Source organism: Pleurodeles waltl, chromosome 6, assembly GCF_031143425.1.
Source record: "Pleurodeles waltl isolate 20211129_DDA chromosome 6, aPleWal1.hap1.20221129, whole genome shotgun sequence".
Lineage (NCBI taxonomy): Eukaryota > Metazoa > Chordata > Amphibia > Caudata > Salamandridae > Pleurodeles > Pleurodeles waltl.
In genome coordinates, this window is record NC_090445.1 from 1,275,159,575 (window position 1) to 1,275,177,387 (window position 17,813).

Here is a 17,813-nt window from a genome sequence, read left to right on the forward strand (position 1 = left end):
TGTTAACAAAACAAAATTAACATATACACATAACATAAAGGATATATCACTGACCAATATGTTTATAATAATTAAATAGTCACAGTCAATGTCTAAAGTGGGGCTTCGGTAGTTTGACAGCTTTCCAAAAATATCTACTTCCAATAAGTTAATGATGGTCCAACCAATGTTTTAAGCATATCTAAATGTCATATATTTAAATACATTTGTTTACAGGTGTGATGATTCATTCAAAATGGTAGTGATGAAGTAGTACCAGCAGAATTATTCTGTTGTTCCGGCTCACCAATGTTTCTGCATTTTAACTGCTAATGCTCTATCACATAGTATAACGTTCAGAATCATTGTCTTTGAAATGTCAGAGATGTGACTGTTCAGGCATATCATTCATCTATTAACCTCAATGCATATGCAAACATTCAGTTGCCCACATCACTACATGCATACTTGATGCATGGCCTATATGTGCTTCGGGACGAATGAGAACACCAGTTATGCTTACATGCATTGCAGTGTGAGGTAGAGCACTGATGTTATTGTCACCTATGACCCCTATCATCATGCAACCCATTGTCTTGTTAATGGTTGAAGGTATGATACAATACTCACTGACAAAAACCTCTAATCCTGTTCAGAAAATGTCAAACAATGATGCTTTGAAGTACGCATGGTCCACTTGACAAGGCAGACCATGACAGTTTATGAGTCAAGCCAGGCGAAATTCAGTATACTGACTCAACCTTTCCTTTGCAGCAACCCATTAGTATCCTTGCTCATCTCCCATGTCAGATCAACAAGTGGTTCTGTAGATGCACCATGGGTGTCCATCTAATTCAAGCAGCCAGCTTGCCATTGAAGACGTGTATATGTGGAACAATAAGAAAGGAACCGGCAGTCATTCTGCTATGCCCGAACGTTTAAAGCTGAGGTGTCCAAAATACGTTCTCGATTTTCAAGATGCACACATGTCCATTAAATAGGTTCTCTGAATCTAAATGATCAATTTTGATTTTGATTGACTGGGCGTTTTGTGGAAGAGTTAGGCCGAGTTTATCAGCCTTCTACCTGGACACAGGCTTGCCCGCTGTTTTTTTCTATCCCCCGTTCCCCCATAACATCATGGGGGAAAAGAAACTAAATGAAAGCCATTTACTAAATTAGCAATCCGCCTACGTCTGTGTTGGCCATCCCTGCTTTAGAATGATCTCAACCTTGATATGAAATGATTCGCTTAACTCCTAATCCCGAGAAAGAAAATTAAGAAATTAATATTTATACTTTTACTAGCGCCGCATTTGCGCCGCTTTTTGACGCAAAAACGGCGCAAACTTCCAAAATACCATTGTATTTTGTAGGTTTGCGCCGTTTTGCGTCAAAAAGCAGCGCAAATGCGGCGCTAAAAAAAGTATAAATACGGGCCACAATTGTATTTTGTAAGTTTGCGCTGCTTTTGCGTCAAAAAGCGACGCAAATGTGGCGCTAAAAAAGTATAAATATGGGCTTAAGAAACTCAAAGGTTTTTTTTTTCTTATGCCACTTCCTGTTTTGCAACTCTCTCCCATTCTTTCTGGTTATTTAGTGTTTAGCTTTATACCTGCCATTGCTAATATTTTCATTAAACAAATGAAAGCACCCATCAATGCTCCTGTAACCTACTCAAACTATCCCTTGTAATGTGAGAAGGGATCTCCTGCGTCTCGTCACTGGGTATATGCTATGCAAATAGTAAAGAGATATGGGGCGGCAGTCTGGTGAAAGGAGACAGGATAAAACACACATCAGGGGTGCAGCAGGGGATTTCGTGAGCCCTATGGCGAGCAATGAAAACTGTCCCTCTCCCTCAGTGCAATAGTAAAGATAGCCATAACTGGATGAAGTGGCCCCCCAAGTGGTAAATTACGGGCGCAAATGCACCTGCTTGGATAATGCACACCATATGAAATATACTCCAGCTTTCACCAGGAACTAGTACTCTGCCTGGTAGTTGAAGCATCAACATTGGTTTTTAATCTTTTTGATAAGACATTCAGTGGAAATTATCACCTTCTGCTGTTGATGTAGTGCTATTTTAACATTCCACTAAATAATTTGCTACAATAGTTAAACTTTCTATTATTAGATGCTCGTAAATCATTGTCTCTGAATGGTTAAATGGAAATATCCCCTCAGTAGATACAACAAGAAATTATTTGGTAAGAAAACAGATTTGTGGAATGACGTACAACAGCCTGTCCGGAAAAATCCAATATTATTGACTTCAATATTTAAAGTGATTCCCTTCTTGAAGAAGAGGTGAACACAGCAGTCAGCATAGGGAAAGCAACATTCCGATTATTTCACACTAGTGCCATCAGCATGCTCGCAGCCTTCCAAGCCCATGTGGCAAGCACATCAGTAGGCTCTCATTGGCACATTACATATTTACAGATAATAACACTCCACCCCAATTCAACCCTTACTTAAAGGGAATGTGCCTTTTAGGTGTGCACATTAGATTTGATCTCCACTATTTCTAAACACTTTTATCCCAGCACTATGGTACCTATTGTATACCTAGAACTCTGTCTGCACTGTTGGGTCCTATATAGGTCCCCTAGTCTAGCTGCTTTGGTTTTCTTGGGATCTTTGTCAATTCTGAATGGACCCATGAATCTACAACTGTGTTGTGGTTTTGCTTTGGTTCCGTGTCCAGAACGTTGACCTGACAGCCCTATGGAAGATAGGCTGTCAGGTCAATACATTTGATGGCAGAGCCAGCAAAGGATCTACCGAAACAGAGTAGGGGAAATAAGAATTTAGCTGGGCGGGAGCACCACTGGTTTACATGGAGCTTCCACCCCACCAAACTCCTAATGGCAATCATAGTCTGAAAAGGAAGCTAAAGTATCTACATGCCAGATGTACTAAGCATTTTAACAGATGGAAACACTCCACTTGAGCGTTTGAGACCATGAGAGTGCTTTCTCTTTTGTACTAATCCCGTTTTAGAAATCCCTTTTACATTCATATTGTCTTCCTCTAGTAACAAAAAGTTGAGAAATGTTTGCAACAATGGTCAACTCAGTGGTATACTAACTCGTGACTGCATAATTTGCTCCTTAAAACCTTGTATCACACAAGTACTACGACAATGCGACTGAAAATAAGTTTTGTCATCCATAGGTATTTGACCAGCTTATATTATGTGCCAAAACCCAGTTCTTAACAGAGGTTCAGTATTCTGTTGCTCTCTTCTTTAATGTGATAAAGGAAATAGCTCAGTGGTGGATACACACTTAAAACACCTCTCTAACCCTGCACTCCATATGTGTGTCATTTTCTTCCATATCCGCATTTTGGTACTGGATGACTACAAGCTGGCTAATGTTTAATTGTGCTTAGCCTGAAGTGATACATTTATGAATGCCCCCTGCACCCAAAGCGTTACCTTCAGTTATCCTTTTCCCTCTGGCCTTCGTACTGCCATTCTCTTCTTGGAATATTGGATTCAGTTTGACAGCAAAATGCAACGTTTCTCCAAATATCATCGAATACCTCTTACAAATATCACATAATTAAAATCGGCAAAGCCTAACATCATCTATCCTTAAGTTCTGTAAAGGCCCTTTTGTATCCAACATCCCTAAAAGTAGTTGCCTTATTTAAACAACGACCATATGCAATTATTAAGCTTTCATTGAAATTCCTACATGTCCTGCCCTCCTCAACCTTAATTAGACTTCCTCCTTCCAATGCTTTCCCGATCACTTTGCTCACCACCACCTCGAAATCCCTGTGTACCATCCCCATCTTCAAATCACTTTCCCTACCATTATCCTACTACTAGAACAATCCCTTTCATCTAGGGTCTACCAGCCCAGAAACACACTTAAAATCTTAAATAATACCCTCCAAAACAAGAGTTTGTTATTAAATCTTCCATCATCTTTCATTATCACACGTATTACTTTTACTAGGGGGGTCCTGCACAGTTCCAGATCGGCTGAATTTCCAGGATAACTTTTCACTATGAAAAGGATTTCAGTTTAGATTTATTGTGTGTTGATTTTTCCTACATGGCTACCATGAATTTGGCCCTCCACGACCTATACTGGCCACCACTAACTTAGATGAAGTATGCCCATACCACGATTAGAACTTTTATGGAATTGTTGTATTGTTTTGTACTTTCTTAAAGTCCACTTAGCTCCAAATTTCCTGTTTATTGAGCAAACTGACTAAAAGCCATAAGTGGCTCTTTTGATATAACTTGTAGGCTTTGTGTTAATAGCTAGTGGGAAGATTGTATGTGGAGAAGTGAACAGTTGTCCTGTTCCTGAATTATAGGGGCATATTTATGAGCCCCTTGCGCTGCCATTGCATCACTTTTTGTGAGAGCGGTGCAAACCTTGAACTTATATGTGTGAGGCCATGCAAAGCCACTTTGCGTAGCTTTGAAGACCTCACATATATGGGGTAAGACAAGGCATTGCAATTCACTGTGTTGCCTTACTCTGTAAAAAGGAGGTGGCCATGGGCATTGTGGTGAGTGTTCCGATGCAACATCCATGGATTTTGACACATCCCCAGATTTACAAGAGCTTGTAATCTGGGGATGTGTAAAACCTTAAGCCTTCCAGGGGAGGCACAATGAGGAGAAATATCTTTATTTCTCCTCTTTCTTTCCTCTTTCTATGTGTGCTGCATTCTGCATCACACGTAGAAAGAGGAAAAAGACTCCCAGGATTGTTTCTGTGCAAGACAGTACCCATTCTTGCATTAAACAATCCTGTCTATAACACAGACACACTTGCACCATTGTGCAAGGGAGCCTACATTGGCGCTAGACTGCCAAAATGGCATCAGCACAGTGAGAAAAGGACAGGAATGTGCTGTATTGCTTAAATATGGCACATTCCTGCCCATTCCCGTTCACACAGGGCCGCACAACAAGGTAACTTGCTGCGCTGCCCTGCACCAAAAGCCCATAAATATGGGCCTTAGGGCCAGATGTAGGAAGCCTTTTGCATGTCGCAAACTGGGAAAAACGCAGTTTGCGACCCGCAAAAAGGCTGAATGCGATGCACAACCTCAAATTGCGAGTCAGTACCGACTCGCAATTTGAGGCTGCGCCTCGCAAATAGGAAAGGGTGTTCCCTTCCTATTTGCTACCGCATCACCATGCTGAGGTGGTTTGTGACCGCGAATGCGGTCGCAAACCAACTCGCAGTTACCATCCACTTGAAGTGGATGGTAACACATTCGCAAAAGGGAAGGGGTCCCCTTTGGACCCCTTCCCTTTGTGAATGCCCCAAAAACATTTTTTTCTGAGCAGGCAGTGGTGCTATGGACCACTGCCTACTCTGAAAAAACCGAAACCAAATGGTTTTGGAAGTTTTTCGTTTTGCAGCTCGTTTTCCTTTAAGGAAAACGGGCTGCAAAAAGAAAAAAAAAACTGCTTTATTTAAAAGCAGTCACAGACATGGTGGTCTGCTGTCTCCAGCAGGCCACCATCCCTGTGAGTGCATTGACCCGCTATGCGACCCACCTCATTAATATTCATGAGGTGGGTCTTTGCGACCCCATAGCGAGTCGCAGAAGGTGTCTGAGACACCTTTCTGCATAATATTTTGCGAGCTGCAAATTGCGAGTCGCTATGACTCGCAATTTGCAAGTCACAAAATATTTTTTTGCTACATCTGGCCCTAAGTGTCTTCGGCTGGTTACTGTTTTTCTATGGTTCTATTTTATGTGGTCATATGTAGCTGTAACACAACTACTTATATATTATACCCTGTCCTCACAGCACTATTTTCATCAGGTTTAGGATAGTTTTAGGTTATTTTTTCCTGAGAACCTGGTATTTTCTTCCATTCTGGGTTCTAATAAAAGGTTTACCATGTATTTGCTCTATATAGTGATAGTGTTTAACCAGCAAACCACCAAAAGTAGATTTATGAACATGAGAAATTATTTACAGATTTGATCAGCTGACATTAAATGTCTCTTTGGCATATAGCTAATAAATACATCCTTTAAAGGATTTTGGCTTGGTATTTAAATTCTAGTCTGTATTTCAGTTGCCACTTTGAAACATATTCTTTTCTCATGGACATCAAATGTAATCCTCATAGAGTGGGATTAATATGGTGTTTTCCATAGATGCCCGTGAAACTACTAGCATCAGTGTTCTGATATTTTGTATTTTTTTGTAAAACAATAAACATTAGTCAAGGTGTGCTACAACAAGGGCTCTGGCCAGTGTCATATAGTGATCTCCAGTCAGAATTGGCTGACATTTTGCAAAAATCTCACGGAACAGTTATAATAATATGGTAATAGACACCCTTTTCTTAGAGCTATTTGAACCTTGGATTGCATCAATTGAGTCTTGTTTTCAATAGTGCTAATTGGTTTCATCCATGTTTTTATTGAATCATAGTGATCTAGAAAAGTCTGAAAATGCTATTTTCTCTACGTTTAAATAAACTTTCTGTGGCAATTGCCTAATTATGAGAAACCATACCTCTTGCGCGTAATACATTATGTCAAACTTGAAGATAACCATTAACCTTTAGAGGAGATAACATAGATCTGTGAGTTACACCTTCAGGAGACTTTTGCAGACTACATCATTTGTTTGACATTCACTGTCATAGAGTGACTTTGCAGGAAGAAAGCAAACCACTTCCCTGCAAAATCAGATACTTTACCCAGTTTGTTTGTCATTCGAATGGGATACAATGGTCAACAGTATCAAAGACTTCCAACTGGTCCACAATTACTGCAAGAGAGAACTTCGACATTACAGGCAGCTTTCAAGTGATAATTCTTTATATATACAAGCGCTATATGTGTACCTCTCCTTGGACAAAAAACAGATTGAATACAGACGATGGGCACCCAGCTGTTATGTCATAACTAATTCCAGATCGTTTTACCCAGCAAGGTACTTTATCAATAGACTTGTAACGGATCTGATGGTTCTATAGAGGGCCTTAGAAATAATTGTATTACAGAAATTAGTTTTCATCATATATTCGTCATTAATAGGTATTAAGCAGCAGTTTAAAGGAATTATGGTGTGCTGCATACTTATTTGCAGAGAACACATATAATCGGGATGACAACCTAGTGAAAATAGGAAAAAGGGGCTATTATTTAAAAAGCTTGAACAGTGGTCTGTGATGTAGCAAGGAAGTGTAAATAACATGTAATGCAAAAACGTGCATTTCAAAAACAAAAATCGAAGTACAACTGACTCAGAGCGAGGTTTTAAAAGTTGGGAAACTGGACAGTGTTCTAAGTAATATTTCATCTAATGAGCTTATCAGGAGTAACCGCAACACCCATTGCTTTTGACGGTTCTCCAGATTGACGAAAAATAGTAACTCTGTGGCAGGGCCAAAAACTAAAGCCACCCCAGGGGTGGTGATAACATGGCAAAACGAGGAGGAATGCTTTTATTTCTCCTCGATTTTTTCTTTTTCTATGTGGTCTGCACAATGCAGCAAACACAGAAGAATCTAAATGCCATGGATGATTGTGTACATGCAGGATGGTGTCCCTCCCTGCACATAAACAATCATTTCAAAATTACGCTTTGGTACTTCTATGTGTGCAGCATTTTGCAGCAGTCGTAGAAGTGCCAAATCACCATTATAGATTAAACACCTTCCTGCATATAAACAATCTACCCCTCAATGCAGACACCCTTGCACTATGGTGCAAGGATGCTCGTGTTGGCGCAGGTAGCCTAATTCAGTGCTGGAGTAGGGGGAAACGCAGGGGTGCGCCATCTTCCTTTAAATATGGTGCATCCCTGTGTTTCAGAAGTGGCGCAGCGTGGCACTGCTATTTTTGGTGCAGCACCGTGCTGTGCCACTTTGGCACAAAATAAGGGCCTAAATTTACTATAAGTAAAGTTAGACCTTTGGTCTAAATTTAAACTTTTGGTCTAAACTTAGACTTTTGGTCTAAGTTTATCTTTGTGAATCAGGCCCGTTGAGTGGTGTTACTGCTGCACACAAAATAAAGGGTGATTCCATGAACCTCTTTCCACTTTAATTAGAAATGTATTATTAGTACACAGGAATGAAGTAATAAATGTATGTCAACAGGAATGTTAAAGGAAAAACTGAGCCTTGTGTCTGATATATAAGGTTACTATTCTATGAAAATGGATCTCCTTGAGAAACTGATAACAAAATAAGTGAAAGTAAGAAAAAGCAATTCACACATTTAACTTTCAATTTAAGAATTTTGAGAGTGGAAAAGGGTCAGGGACTTCCTTACAGAATTACAGGCAAAGTTATGTATTAGGCAGTTTTCTGTGTGTCTTTGCAGTACAACATCTCAAAACATTGTTAGATCAGGCATAGCAATCATTCTGTCTTTCCTGATCCAAATGAAAACAAATGAATATTTCATCTCTTGAATAGGTGTGGTTAGTGTATCATGGCAATTTAATGTCATACAGCTTTCATGGCATGAATCTATATTGTCCCTGAGTTGGATGTGTCTGTCTTTGAGGTTCTTACTTGTGTCCTCATCTTACATGAAATAGGCTGACTCTCAAGACAAGCACGAATGTCTATGAGGTTGAAAAGACAAAAATCATCCATCCTTCATTATCCTTTCAACCAAGTCCGGTTGGCATGCTATTGTGGAAGACATCAAGAGTGCATTCAGCATTTCTTTCTGGTCTTCACCACTTTGCTATGATATCTGACTGGAATGTCTGATGCTCCTATCAAATATACATCAAAGATGTAAGGAGTCCCAGGTTGTAGACCTGCAATGGACTCTGTAGTCACTGCTTTCTGAAGATTGATGTCATGGAAATACTTGCAGATCACCTTTTCAGATCTTTTTCTGGATTCTGGGCCCGAGCATCTGTCAGCAGTTTTCAGTTCTTGCCAAATGTGATCTTCCTTGACATCTCTCCTGTAAACACAATACTTGCTCCTTTCTTGTGTCCCCAGCCATGCAATGGTGATAGAATCACATGTCCTCAGTTTGCTGAATGATTTTATTTTTAAGCTTTCAGGAAATGGGGGAAACATAGGTTTCTGGAAATGAGAAGACACCTGAACCTTCACAGAAGAATTGGGAGAACGCTCTGATAACCTCAGCTGCACAAGATAGATGTCCATCACCCTCCCATTGAGAGTGAAGTACCGCAACCCTTCAAACCTCTCTGATACAAGCATCTTACCATTCTTAGATATCTGAGCCTGAACTTGGCCATTGCATGAATAAAAGATAAATTGCACCATCTTATTCTTGGCCTGATAATGGAAGCTGTTTAATTTCTGTCCCTTCAGATTGAGGTGGATTACTTTTCCATCCTTCATTGCAGTAACTTTGGGTTCGGGTTCTTGAAGGGTCTTTGTGAATGTTCCTGTGTAGGCAGCACTAGCGTTGGTGAGGAGGTTGACCACAAAAACATCAAAGTAATACTGAGTGCCAGGCTTAAGATTAGATACCATGTAGTTATTTCTGGTGCCTATGCATATCTGTCTCACTTCACCATTGTTGGCTTTGCGTATTATACTGAGTTCATCAATAGACCACTTCATCAACTGCTGTGGCTGTGCGGTATATGGAGAGATTGACAAAGCTAATGACTTAGGAGACTTTATCTCAGACGATCTAATTGCTGTCTCAGCTGCACACAGGCTCTTATAGTTATGCTTTTCATTAACAAGAAGGCAGTATTGAATGTGTTCCTTGTGATGTAGGACAGAGGGGCTTGGTTTCCAAGCCAATGTAACAGAGGAATGGGCACTACCAACCACATCAATACGAGGATCAAGTGGTAGTTCAGGAAAGAGGTTATTATATATTTTGCCTGTTGTAAGGTACACTGTAATATGAGTGTCTCTCTCAGTTGACAGAAATTCTAGCAGAAAAATGGCAGAATACAACAATTTCCCTTCATATGTCTCCACAGAGTTTCCTTTGTAGTGAAAGAGTGTTGACACAGTTCTCAAAGTTGACTGTGTCTTCGGAGAATCCAGATTGTCATTGTCACCTGCAAAAAAAAACAAGTGATTTTTATTAGATATGTGATAGAAAGAAAATCAGTGACATTTTTATTTTTCCAGTGTCTCAGGTGCTCAGGGAAAACATTACAGGGCCTATTTTAACCATGGATGTTGCAGGTGGTGGCCTCACTCTGAAACATTTCCACCACCTGTCTCTTGGTCACAACTGTAAAACGTAGACAGAGGGGGGATCCCTACCTCTTTCCCAAATAGTCTCATGCCCAACACCAAAAACCCATCATTTTATATTTGTATACTTGCCACCCGTTTCTATCATGGTAAAGCATTGAAGTAGAATTTAGCAGTGGTGATTTGCCTGCCAGCGCTGTGCTAGCAGTAGTCCTCTGTAGCAGCCTCCCAGGGCCAGTATTACCCATAGTGTCATGTAGGTGCAACAGGCATGTCCACACACTTTTGCACCCTCTAGGCACTATAATATTACAAAAGTTCCCGCAGATGCTTGTGTGGAAAAAAGTGATATCGTTGGTGCATATGTATCGCCAGTACAATACTACGAGGACATTCCCTCATTTGCTTGGGGGCATGGCCCTATGCCAATGAGGGAATCACTTTGGCTCGTTACTCATGCCATATTAAGGACACAGGGAGACAGGCAAAAATTCCTTTAGGGTGCACACTGAAAGTGTCCCACAAAAATGTGGTGCAATGTTAGTGTGCACCCTGAGGGCAACCTTCTGCAGGGGGAAATTGGGTACCATGGACACTCTCCCCCCCCCCGGTATCCCCCTCCAGGTGGGTGCATTCACCAATTGCACTCACCAGCAGGCAGATCTCTAACCCCTCTTGATAGTGCAGGTGGGTAGCTGCCTGAACAGAGAAACCCAGAGTGACTTTGAAGCTGCTACTCTGTATTTCACTGAATGTGAGTTTCTGGGTGCCCCGGGGGCAATGCATTCATGCAATGGGGGGGCAATGCCCCTGTTTGCGGCTGGTGCGGCTGCATAAAGGTGTGTCATGGCATAAACAAGGACAATGCACCCTATGTGCATAACGGACCCAAGTGCTTATGGTATTCCCAGACTACCCACAATTTTTCATCATTTGTGCAACTCAGGTGAGAAATCCTAGAGATTCCCTTATTGTTAGGTGGTGTTTGTACACCTACTGTCAGATTTATCAATCTTTCACGCAATGAAACACAGCAAGACAACTTGCTGTTCTGCATGAAAGGGAGAGGACAGGAATATGGCACATTCCTGATCTCTGCCTGTACTGGTGCTCAATCTTCTGTCTAGCGCCAAATCAGCCACCCTGTTGCCGTAGTGCAAGGGTGCCTGTATTGTAGGTAGGATTGTTTTTATGCGGAATGGACATCTTTCAGAACAAAAACAATCTTTATCGGCATTTTCCCCTTTCTAAGTGTGTTGCAGAATGCATTGTTTGGTAAACCCACTTTAATATTACATCGCCCTTTCAATACCATGTGTGACACAAGGGCAACACAATACTATGATAAATCTGGCCCATTTGTCCTTGGGTCTTATGGAGATTTTGAAAGCTTGAGAACACACATTCTACAGCTACTGTTTCTACCGCGTGAAAAATTGACATTTATATGATTATTTCTACCACTAACCTGCCACTACCCGGTCATGATCCAGACACATCTTTAATTAAGGATTTATATTGCTAGCAGCAGTGTGGGAGCCTGGCAGAGGTGAGTCGCAGGGAATTTGCTTGGACACAGATGAAGCCTCTGGCCAGGTTTAAAGAGAGCCCTGAGTGCCAACTCACAATTATTATAACCATTCTACTTCATCTTTTGTCCATTTGCTCTTCAGGAAAAACATTGTCACTAGTATACTTAACTTGATTTTTTAGAAACACTTTGTTTAAGGTTTTGTGTTATCCAGGGTGGATACATAACAAGAAGTAGCATCAATATTCTGCAGGCAAAAACAGGGCAAATATACTTAGGGACACTTTTATCAATGAATCGAGTCACTCTTGTGTCATGTAAGGGGGCAAGTGCGATACAAATACTAAGTCAGATTTATCAAGCTACGTACAGCCACCTTGCATGGCTCTGCATGGCTTCATATATCTAGAGTAATGCAATACAGTGAAAATTGCTGTCTTGCGTTACTCTGCCCTAGGAGGCGTTCCATGGGTGGAGTATTCACCCATGGATTTGGTGCACTGCCAGATTTACCAACACTGGTAAACCTGGGAATGAGTCAAAAAGCTACGCTTTTCCAGGGAAGGCACAACAAGGAGAAATATATTTATTTCTCATCATTGTTTCCTCTTTCTAAGTGTGCTGCATTCTGCAGCACACTGAGAAAAGATAAAATGCCTCTGAAGATTGTTTTTGTGCAGGAAGGTCTCCCTTCCTGCACAAAAACATATCTGCCTACAACTCCGGCACAGTATTTTGTTATTTACAAAATCCCCTTTATGAGTCAAAAATGTATTTCCAGTTTGCAGAAGAGATTTTGCAACCCACTACTAATTGCAAAGAGGTCAACATGGAAAGGGTGTTTCCCTCTTATTTCAGAGCCCTGATGACATTTATGAAAGCTTTGAAATCACAACACTGGCAACCCATTGAAATGTTACCATAATCTCTGAGAGTGCTGTAAACTGATTTGCAAAGTCGACAGCTACGCTTTCGGAAATGATGACAGGTAACCAGCACTTAATTTGGAAAAGAATGGCTGCCAGTCCCTAAACCTGTGCCCAGAACCCCTTACCCAGCGCTGTTAAATTTCAGCTCAAATCTTCAATTCACCTCATGCCTCTTTAATCCACCGTCAGACAATCCCTGTCCCTTTCTCCCTCTGGCAGGTTCCTCTTTCTCCCTTTGTGCTTTTATTTCCGTGTTTCTCTTCCTCCATCTTGCCTCTTTGTTTATTCTTCACGCTCTTGCTCTTAGGAAATGTCTGATCAGAAAAAATAAGTGCTGGTCTCTAAAAAAGGAGTGGCAATGGTCTTCACAACCACCCGCATAAATTAAGCACTGCAGGTAGCTTTGAAGCGCAAGCCGTGGTCCTCACAGCCACTGAGTTCTCCCCCAATATGTGGCAAAATGGGAAATATGTTTTCTAAATGCAGCGTCTGTCCCATGTCTTTAATGGACATGGGATGTTTAAAAAACATGTTTCCTTTATGGGAAAGGAAATTCAAGAATTTACGTCTATTGCCCTTTGCTGGCCACCATACCTGCATTTGCAGCCCTTCACACTAGGGGCCTGATTTTCAAATGTTTTGCACTGCGTTTGCATCACAAAAGAGATGCAAACCTGTGCAAAATGTTTTTTGCTAGATTTACTTTCCAATGCAAAACTTGATTTGTGCTGGTAAGTTGCCTAAAAATACAAAAGCAGTGAAAAGTGCTGTCTTGCCCTACTCTTCATCACTCTGCGTCAGAGTGACATTACATGGGTGGTACATGCTCATTCCTAGGCTACCACCCATGCTTTGTAATGCAAAACCCTAGATACTAACAATAGTATATAGGGTTTTGCACCCAAAAATAACGTCATTTTGAAGTAGGCATTAAGAGGAGAAGCACTTTTATTTCTCCTTTCTTTTCTGACTTTGCATGTGTGCTGCATTGTACAGCACATACAAAGGAGGAAAAGTTTTACAGTTTCTCAATGCATAGTATTTCGTATTAAAACTGTACTCGTTCAGTACAAATCCTTTGCTAGATTCATGCAGACTACTTGCACTTTGGTGCAAAGGTGTGTATGTGGCACTCGGTAGCCTGATTGTGCACCAGCTCCAGCACTTGGGAGAGGCGAGGAGAGAGCCATATCTCTGTAGATATTGTGCGCTCCTGCTCGCGCACTGTCACACAGTGCAGCAAATTTGGGTGCTGCGCTGCATTGTGTGACAGGGTCGTAAATCTGGCCCTGGGTCTCAAAGTGCAATCTATGAAATAATACTCATTAGGTGGGCCGTTTGGTAACACAATGTGAATGGACATTATGCATTGAGATTTACTAACAATTTGCACATCCATTTTCAAACAAGTCGGTGTCCAAAATACACATTCTGGTTTGCAATTGGGTCTTTGAACATCAGGCTCCTGGCTTCTAAGGCCCACCCTAATTCTTTTTCTATTTTTTAGAAGCTATTTTTATTGATTCTACCCCACTTCTGAGGACAACGTAAGTTTCCCTCACATTAAAGTGAAATGAAGCAACATTGCAAGTTTCACAGAGACCTTAATCAAGTACAACACAGGCAACAACAGCACAAGCTTTATTCAAAAACACAAAATTGATACTGCATAGTAGGATAACCTTCACACACACACACACACACACACACACAAAACATACACACACTGGCACTGGTACAGTCTATGCAGTTGAGGTGGAAGCTTCAAATACATGCACACATATACATACAGAGACGCACACACAATCTCCATTGTTACAGTCCTGCCAGCATACAAACATTTATACACACATACAAACACACACACACACACACACACACACTACCAATATCTCAACTTTGTGCGTCAAAACAGAAGAAAAACGTCAATGGAAATGACTACTGTATCACTTGTGTAACAGACAGGATCAGGCACTGTTAAGATGGCAGATCCACCATATGCGTACACCGTTATTTCACCAAATGGATGCTTTACCATGCTTTTTCGAGCATAGAGAGAAATTCAGGGGCTCTTTAGGCAAGGCAATATGCTCCATCTTGCTACTTTTATTTAATGCGACTGCAGCAGTTGCCCATAGTGGCACTAAAGCGGTAATAGAAAAGAATGTTTGTACATGAACGTGTTTCACTTGCTTTCAGCTTTTTTTGCCAAACCTCTGATAGAAAGTATGATGCATGCTTATAAGATCAGACTGTAAAAAGTAATGCAGAATGCCAAGATTGACACAATAAGGTGCTTCTACTGCTATTTTTCACTTTCATGTCTTGGGGACTATATATTCCACACATTTACTTCACTTGTAAAATTGTGTGTAATTTGAGATTCTATTGAAGATTAAATGTTCAATCTTTCTTTTGAAAGATGAGGTTGATACCTTTGCAGGTTTGCATGACAGACAGATTTAGCTGTCTCACCGTAGAGGGGAGTTAGATCAGTTTTCTGCATCAATTTGTCGGTTCAGCTTTCATTCATATCTTGCTTCCACCCACCACAACATGCAACATGAGGAAAGATTTAGACCACTTTAGTCATTGGCTTATTTGTACTGTGAGTGATGGCACTTTGCCAGATCATATGTTCACATCTGGCCTAAAAGAAGTGCACTTCAATTGCCGCGTCCAGAGAGCCAATACTTTGCTTTGCCAATTCTTTTTCTTGCTTACCCACATTTATAAAGAGACAGGCTTATTTCTCTTTTATTTTTGTGGTATATGCTTGAAATAAAAAATATTAACTTACAATATCAATAGCTTGCCAAGGCCACCCTAGCTTGTTTCAGCTAGTGTTTCTTAAGATTTAATAATCAAATGAGAAAAGGAAAGGATATGGTCTGATAAATTCTTTACCAAATATTAGACTTCTTTGGGTACTCACCATGCACTTTTCCATGAAACATGTGCCTTGTTTTGTGCATTAAAAGCGTCCATTCGATAGGGACATCACAGGGAGTGACGGTGACAGTAAAATGAGATAGTTTGGTGTCTTCTTCCAGCACAAAGTAGTACCTAAATAAAAGGTTCAAAGTCAAGGAAAGCAACAGGTTTTGGGTCTTAATAATGTTTCCAAATCTAGCCAGAAAATAAAATATTTAGTAAACGTGAAGAAGCTTTGTGTTCACTTTGCAATCTCTCTACCTTTGATGATGCCTAAGGTATATGATCAACTGTTTGTCACTCCCGTCCGTGCTCATGTTAGGGACATGTTAAGGGTTCAACGTACACAATGACAAAAAAACATGTTAAGGAGTCAACGTAAAAAATGAGGAAAAAGTTTGGAACAAACTTTTGTAACCACATTTTGCCTGTTCTAATTGTTCTTGCCACACATACACATGGTAAAAACTGAGTAAGTGATGAAACTGAGAAATACCATTTAAAAGTATGTGAAAAGCCTCATATGTGCACCTATTTCAGGCTCTTTTTTTTAATCTGTGTGCATTTAGGGGCATATTTATGAAGAAATCACATAGCACACTACAGCAAGTCACCTTGCTGTGCTGCGTGATAGGGAAAGTGCAGGAATGAATCGTATTTAACTTAATACAGCGCATTCCTGTCTTTTCCCTCCACTAGTGCACAATGTGCTACCTAGCACCAATGCAGGCACTCTTGCACCATGGTGCAAGTATGTTTACATTGTAAGCAGGATTGTTTTGTGCAGGAAAGGACACCTTCCTGCACAAAAGCGATCCTCTAAGGCATTTTCCTCTTTCTAAGTACATAGAGGAAATAACAAGGAGAAATAAATAGATTTCTCCTTGTTACGCCTCACCTGGGTAGGTGTACCATTTTGACTCATTCCCAGGTCTACCAATAATGGTAAATCTGGGAATGTGCCAAAATCCTTGGGTGGGAACATTCACACTTCTCCCATGAAACGATTTTCCAGGGCAGAGTAATGCAATGCAGTGATTTACGCTGTGTTCCATTTCTCTAGATTTATGAACCCACTGAGGGCCATGAAAAATGGCTTTGCATGGCTTAATATATCTAACTTAAGAGTTGTGTCACTCTTGCTCCCTGTTTTGTGACACAACTGTGACACAACTCTTTAATTAATATACCCTTTAATTTTTTTGTATGGGACCTTAAAAAACGTAGAAGCACTGTACTACATGTACATTATGTGCTATAAACCAGCAAATTAATTCACAGCATAAAACAATGTAAATGTATGTATTTTTAAATATATATTTAAAAAGACCAAAAACTGAATTGCAACTTATGTAAAAGTGCACGCTATTTTTCGGGGCACAAAAATATAATTTGATACAAAATAATTAACCCACAGAATATGAGATGATCTGCAGGGTAGACAGCCTGAAGTAAAAAAAAAACAATAACACATTTTAGCAATTGGTTGTAAAAAAGAGGTGAGTATAAATAAATGCACAGTGGTGAATCCAGAGCACATGGGTTCTCAGAGAACAGTTTAGCAAGCAGGAGGTCAGAACTGCCACCATTACAAGTGGTGAAGGAATACTGCATTGGCATTCTGCACGTATAAGAAACAATACAGAAAAGGTTAAACTGGGAAAGAAAATAGGCCCAATCACCAAAATAAAAGTGGCCCCTATTATTAGTGAATTATGTTGCCTTAACATTGGAATTTCATTTATATAATGCATACTACCCCTGATGAGGCATTGACGCCCTTGAGGGCAAGTAGCACACTAACCGGGAGCCCCAAAAATAACGGTCAGTCCAATGGGGATTGGGGCTAGTCCTGCATTCTAATCGGAAACTATTCTATTAATTTACTTCAGTTCCTTTTTTGTTAATTCCTGGTTTAGGTATGATCATTAGAGAAAGCCAGGTGAAAAACACATGCTTGCTTGAATAGATATTTGTTATGGTTCAGAAAAAAAGGAACTTAAGACACACAGAGATATGAATAGTGTATAAATGGAAGGGTCATGCAAAAGTTAGAAGGGAAGCAGGTGTGCAGTCAAAATAAATAAGGTAACGAAGGGAAAGGTAAGTAAAAGTTTAATGTAAGGTCATTGTTTCAATCAAGATTTTTAAAGAATGCAGCACGTGGAGATTTGTTTTCTATTATCATGTAATCTATGGATATAAACCTGTTGAAAGATACAGTTTTCAATACTGCTCCTAAGGAATGTGGCTTTTAACAAT

At 40.3% G+C, this 17,813-nt stretch overlaps 1 protein-coding gene across 1 annotated transcript in view; it reads right to left on the minus strand.

The window, feature by feature from the left end:
• Nucleotides 1-6,389: 6,389 nt before the first annotated feature.
• The window catches only part of LOC138300802 (protein NDNF-like), a 75,746-nt gene continuing 64,322 nt past the window's right edge, over nucleotides 6,390-17,813 (minus strand). The window contains exons 3-4 of the mRNA XM_069240574.1: nucleotides 15,553-15,683; nucleotides 6,390-10,015 (exon numbers count right to left, since the gene is read on the minus strand). Coding sequence (XP_069096675.1) covers nucleotides 8,667-10,015; nucleotides 15,553-15,683 — 1,480 coding nt within the window. The 3' untranslated portion in view covers nucleotides 6,390-8,666. The remainder of the gene's footprint in view (nucleotides 10,016-15,552; nucleotides 15,684-17,813) is intronic.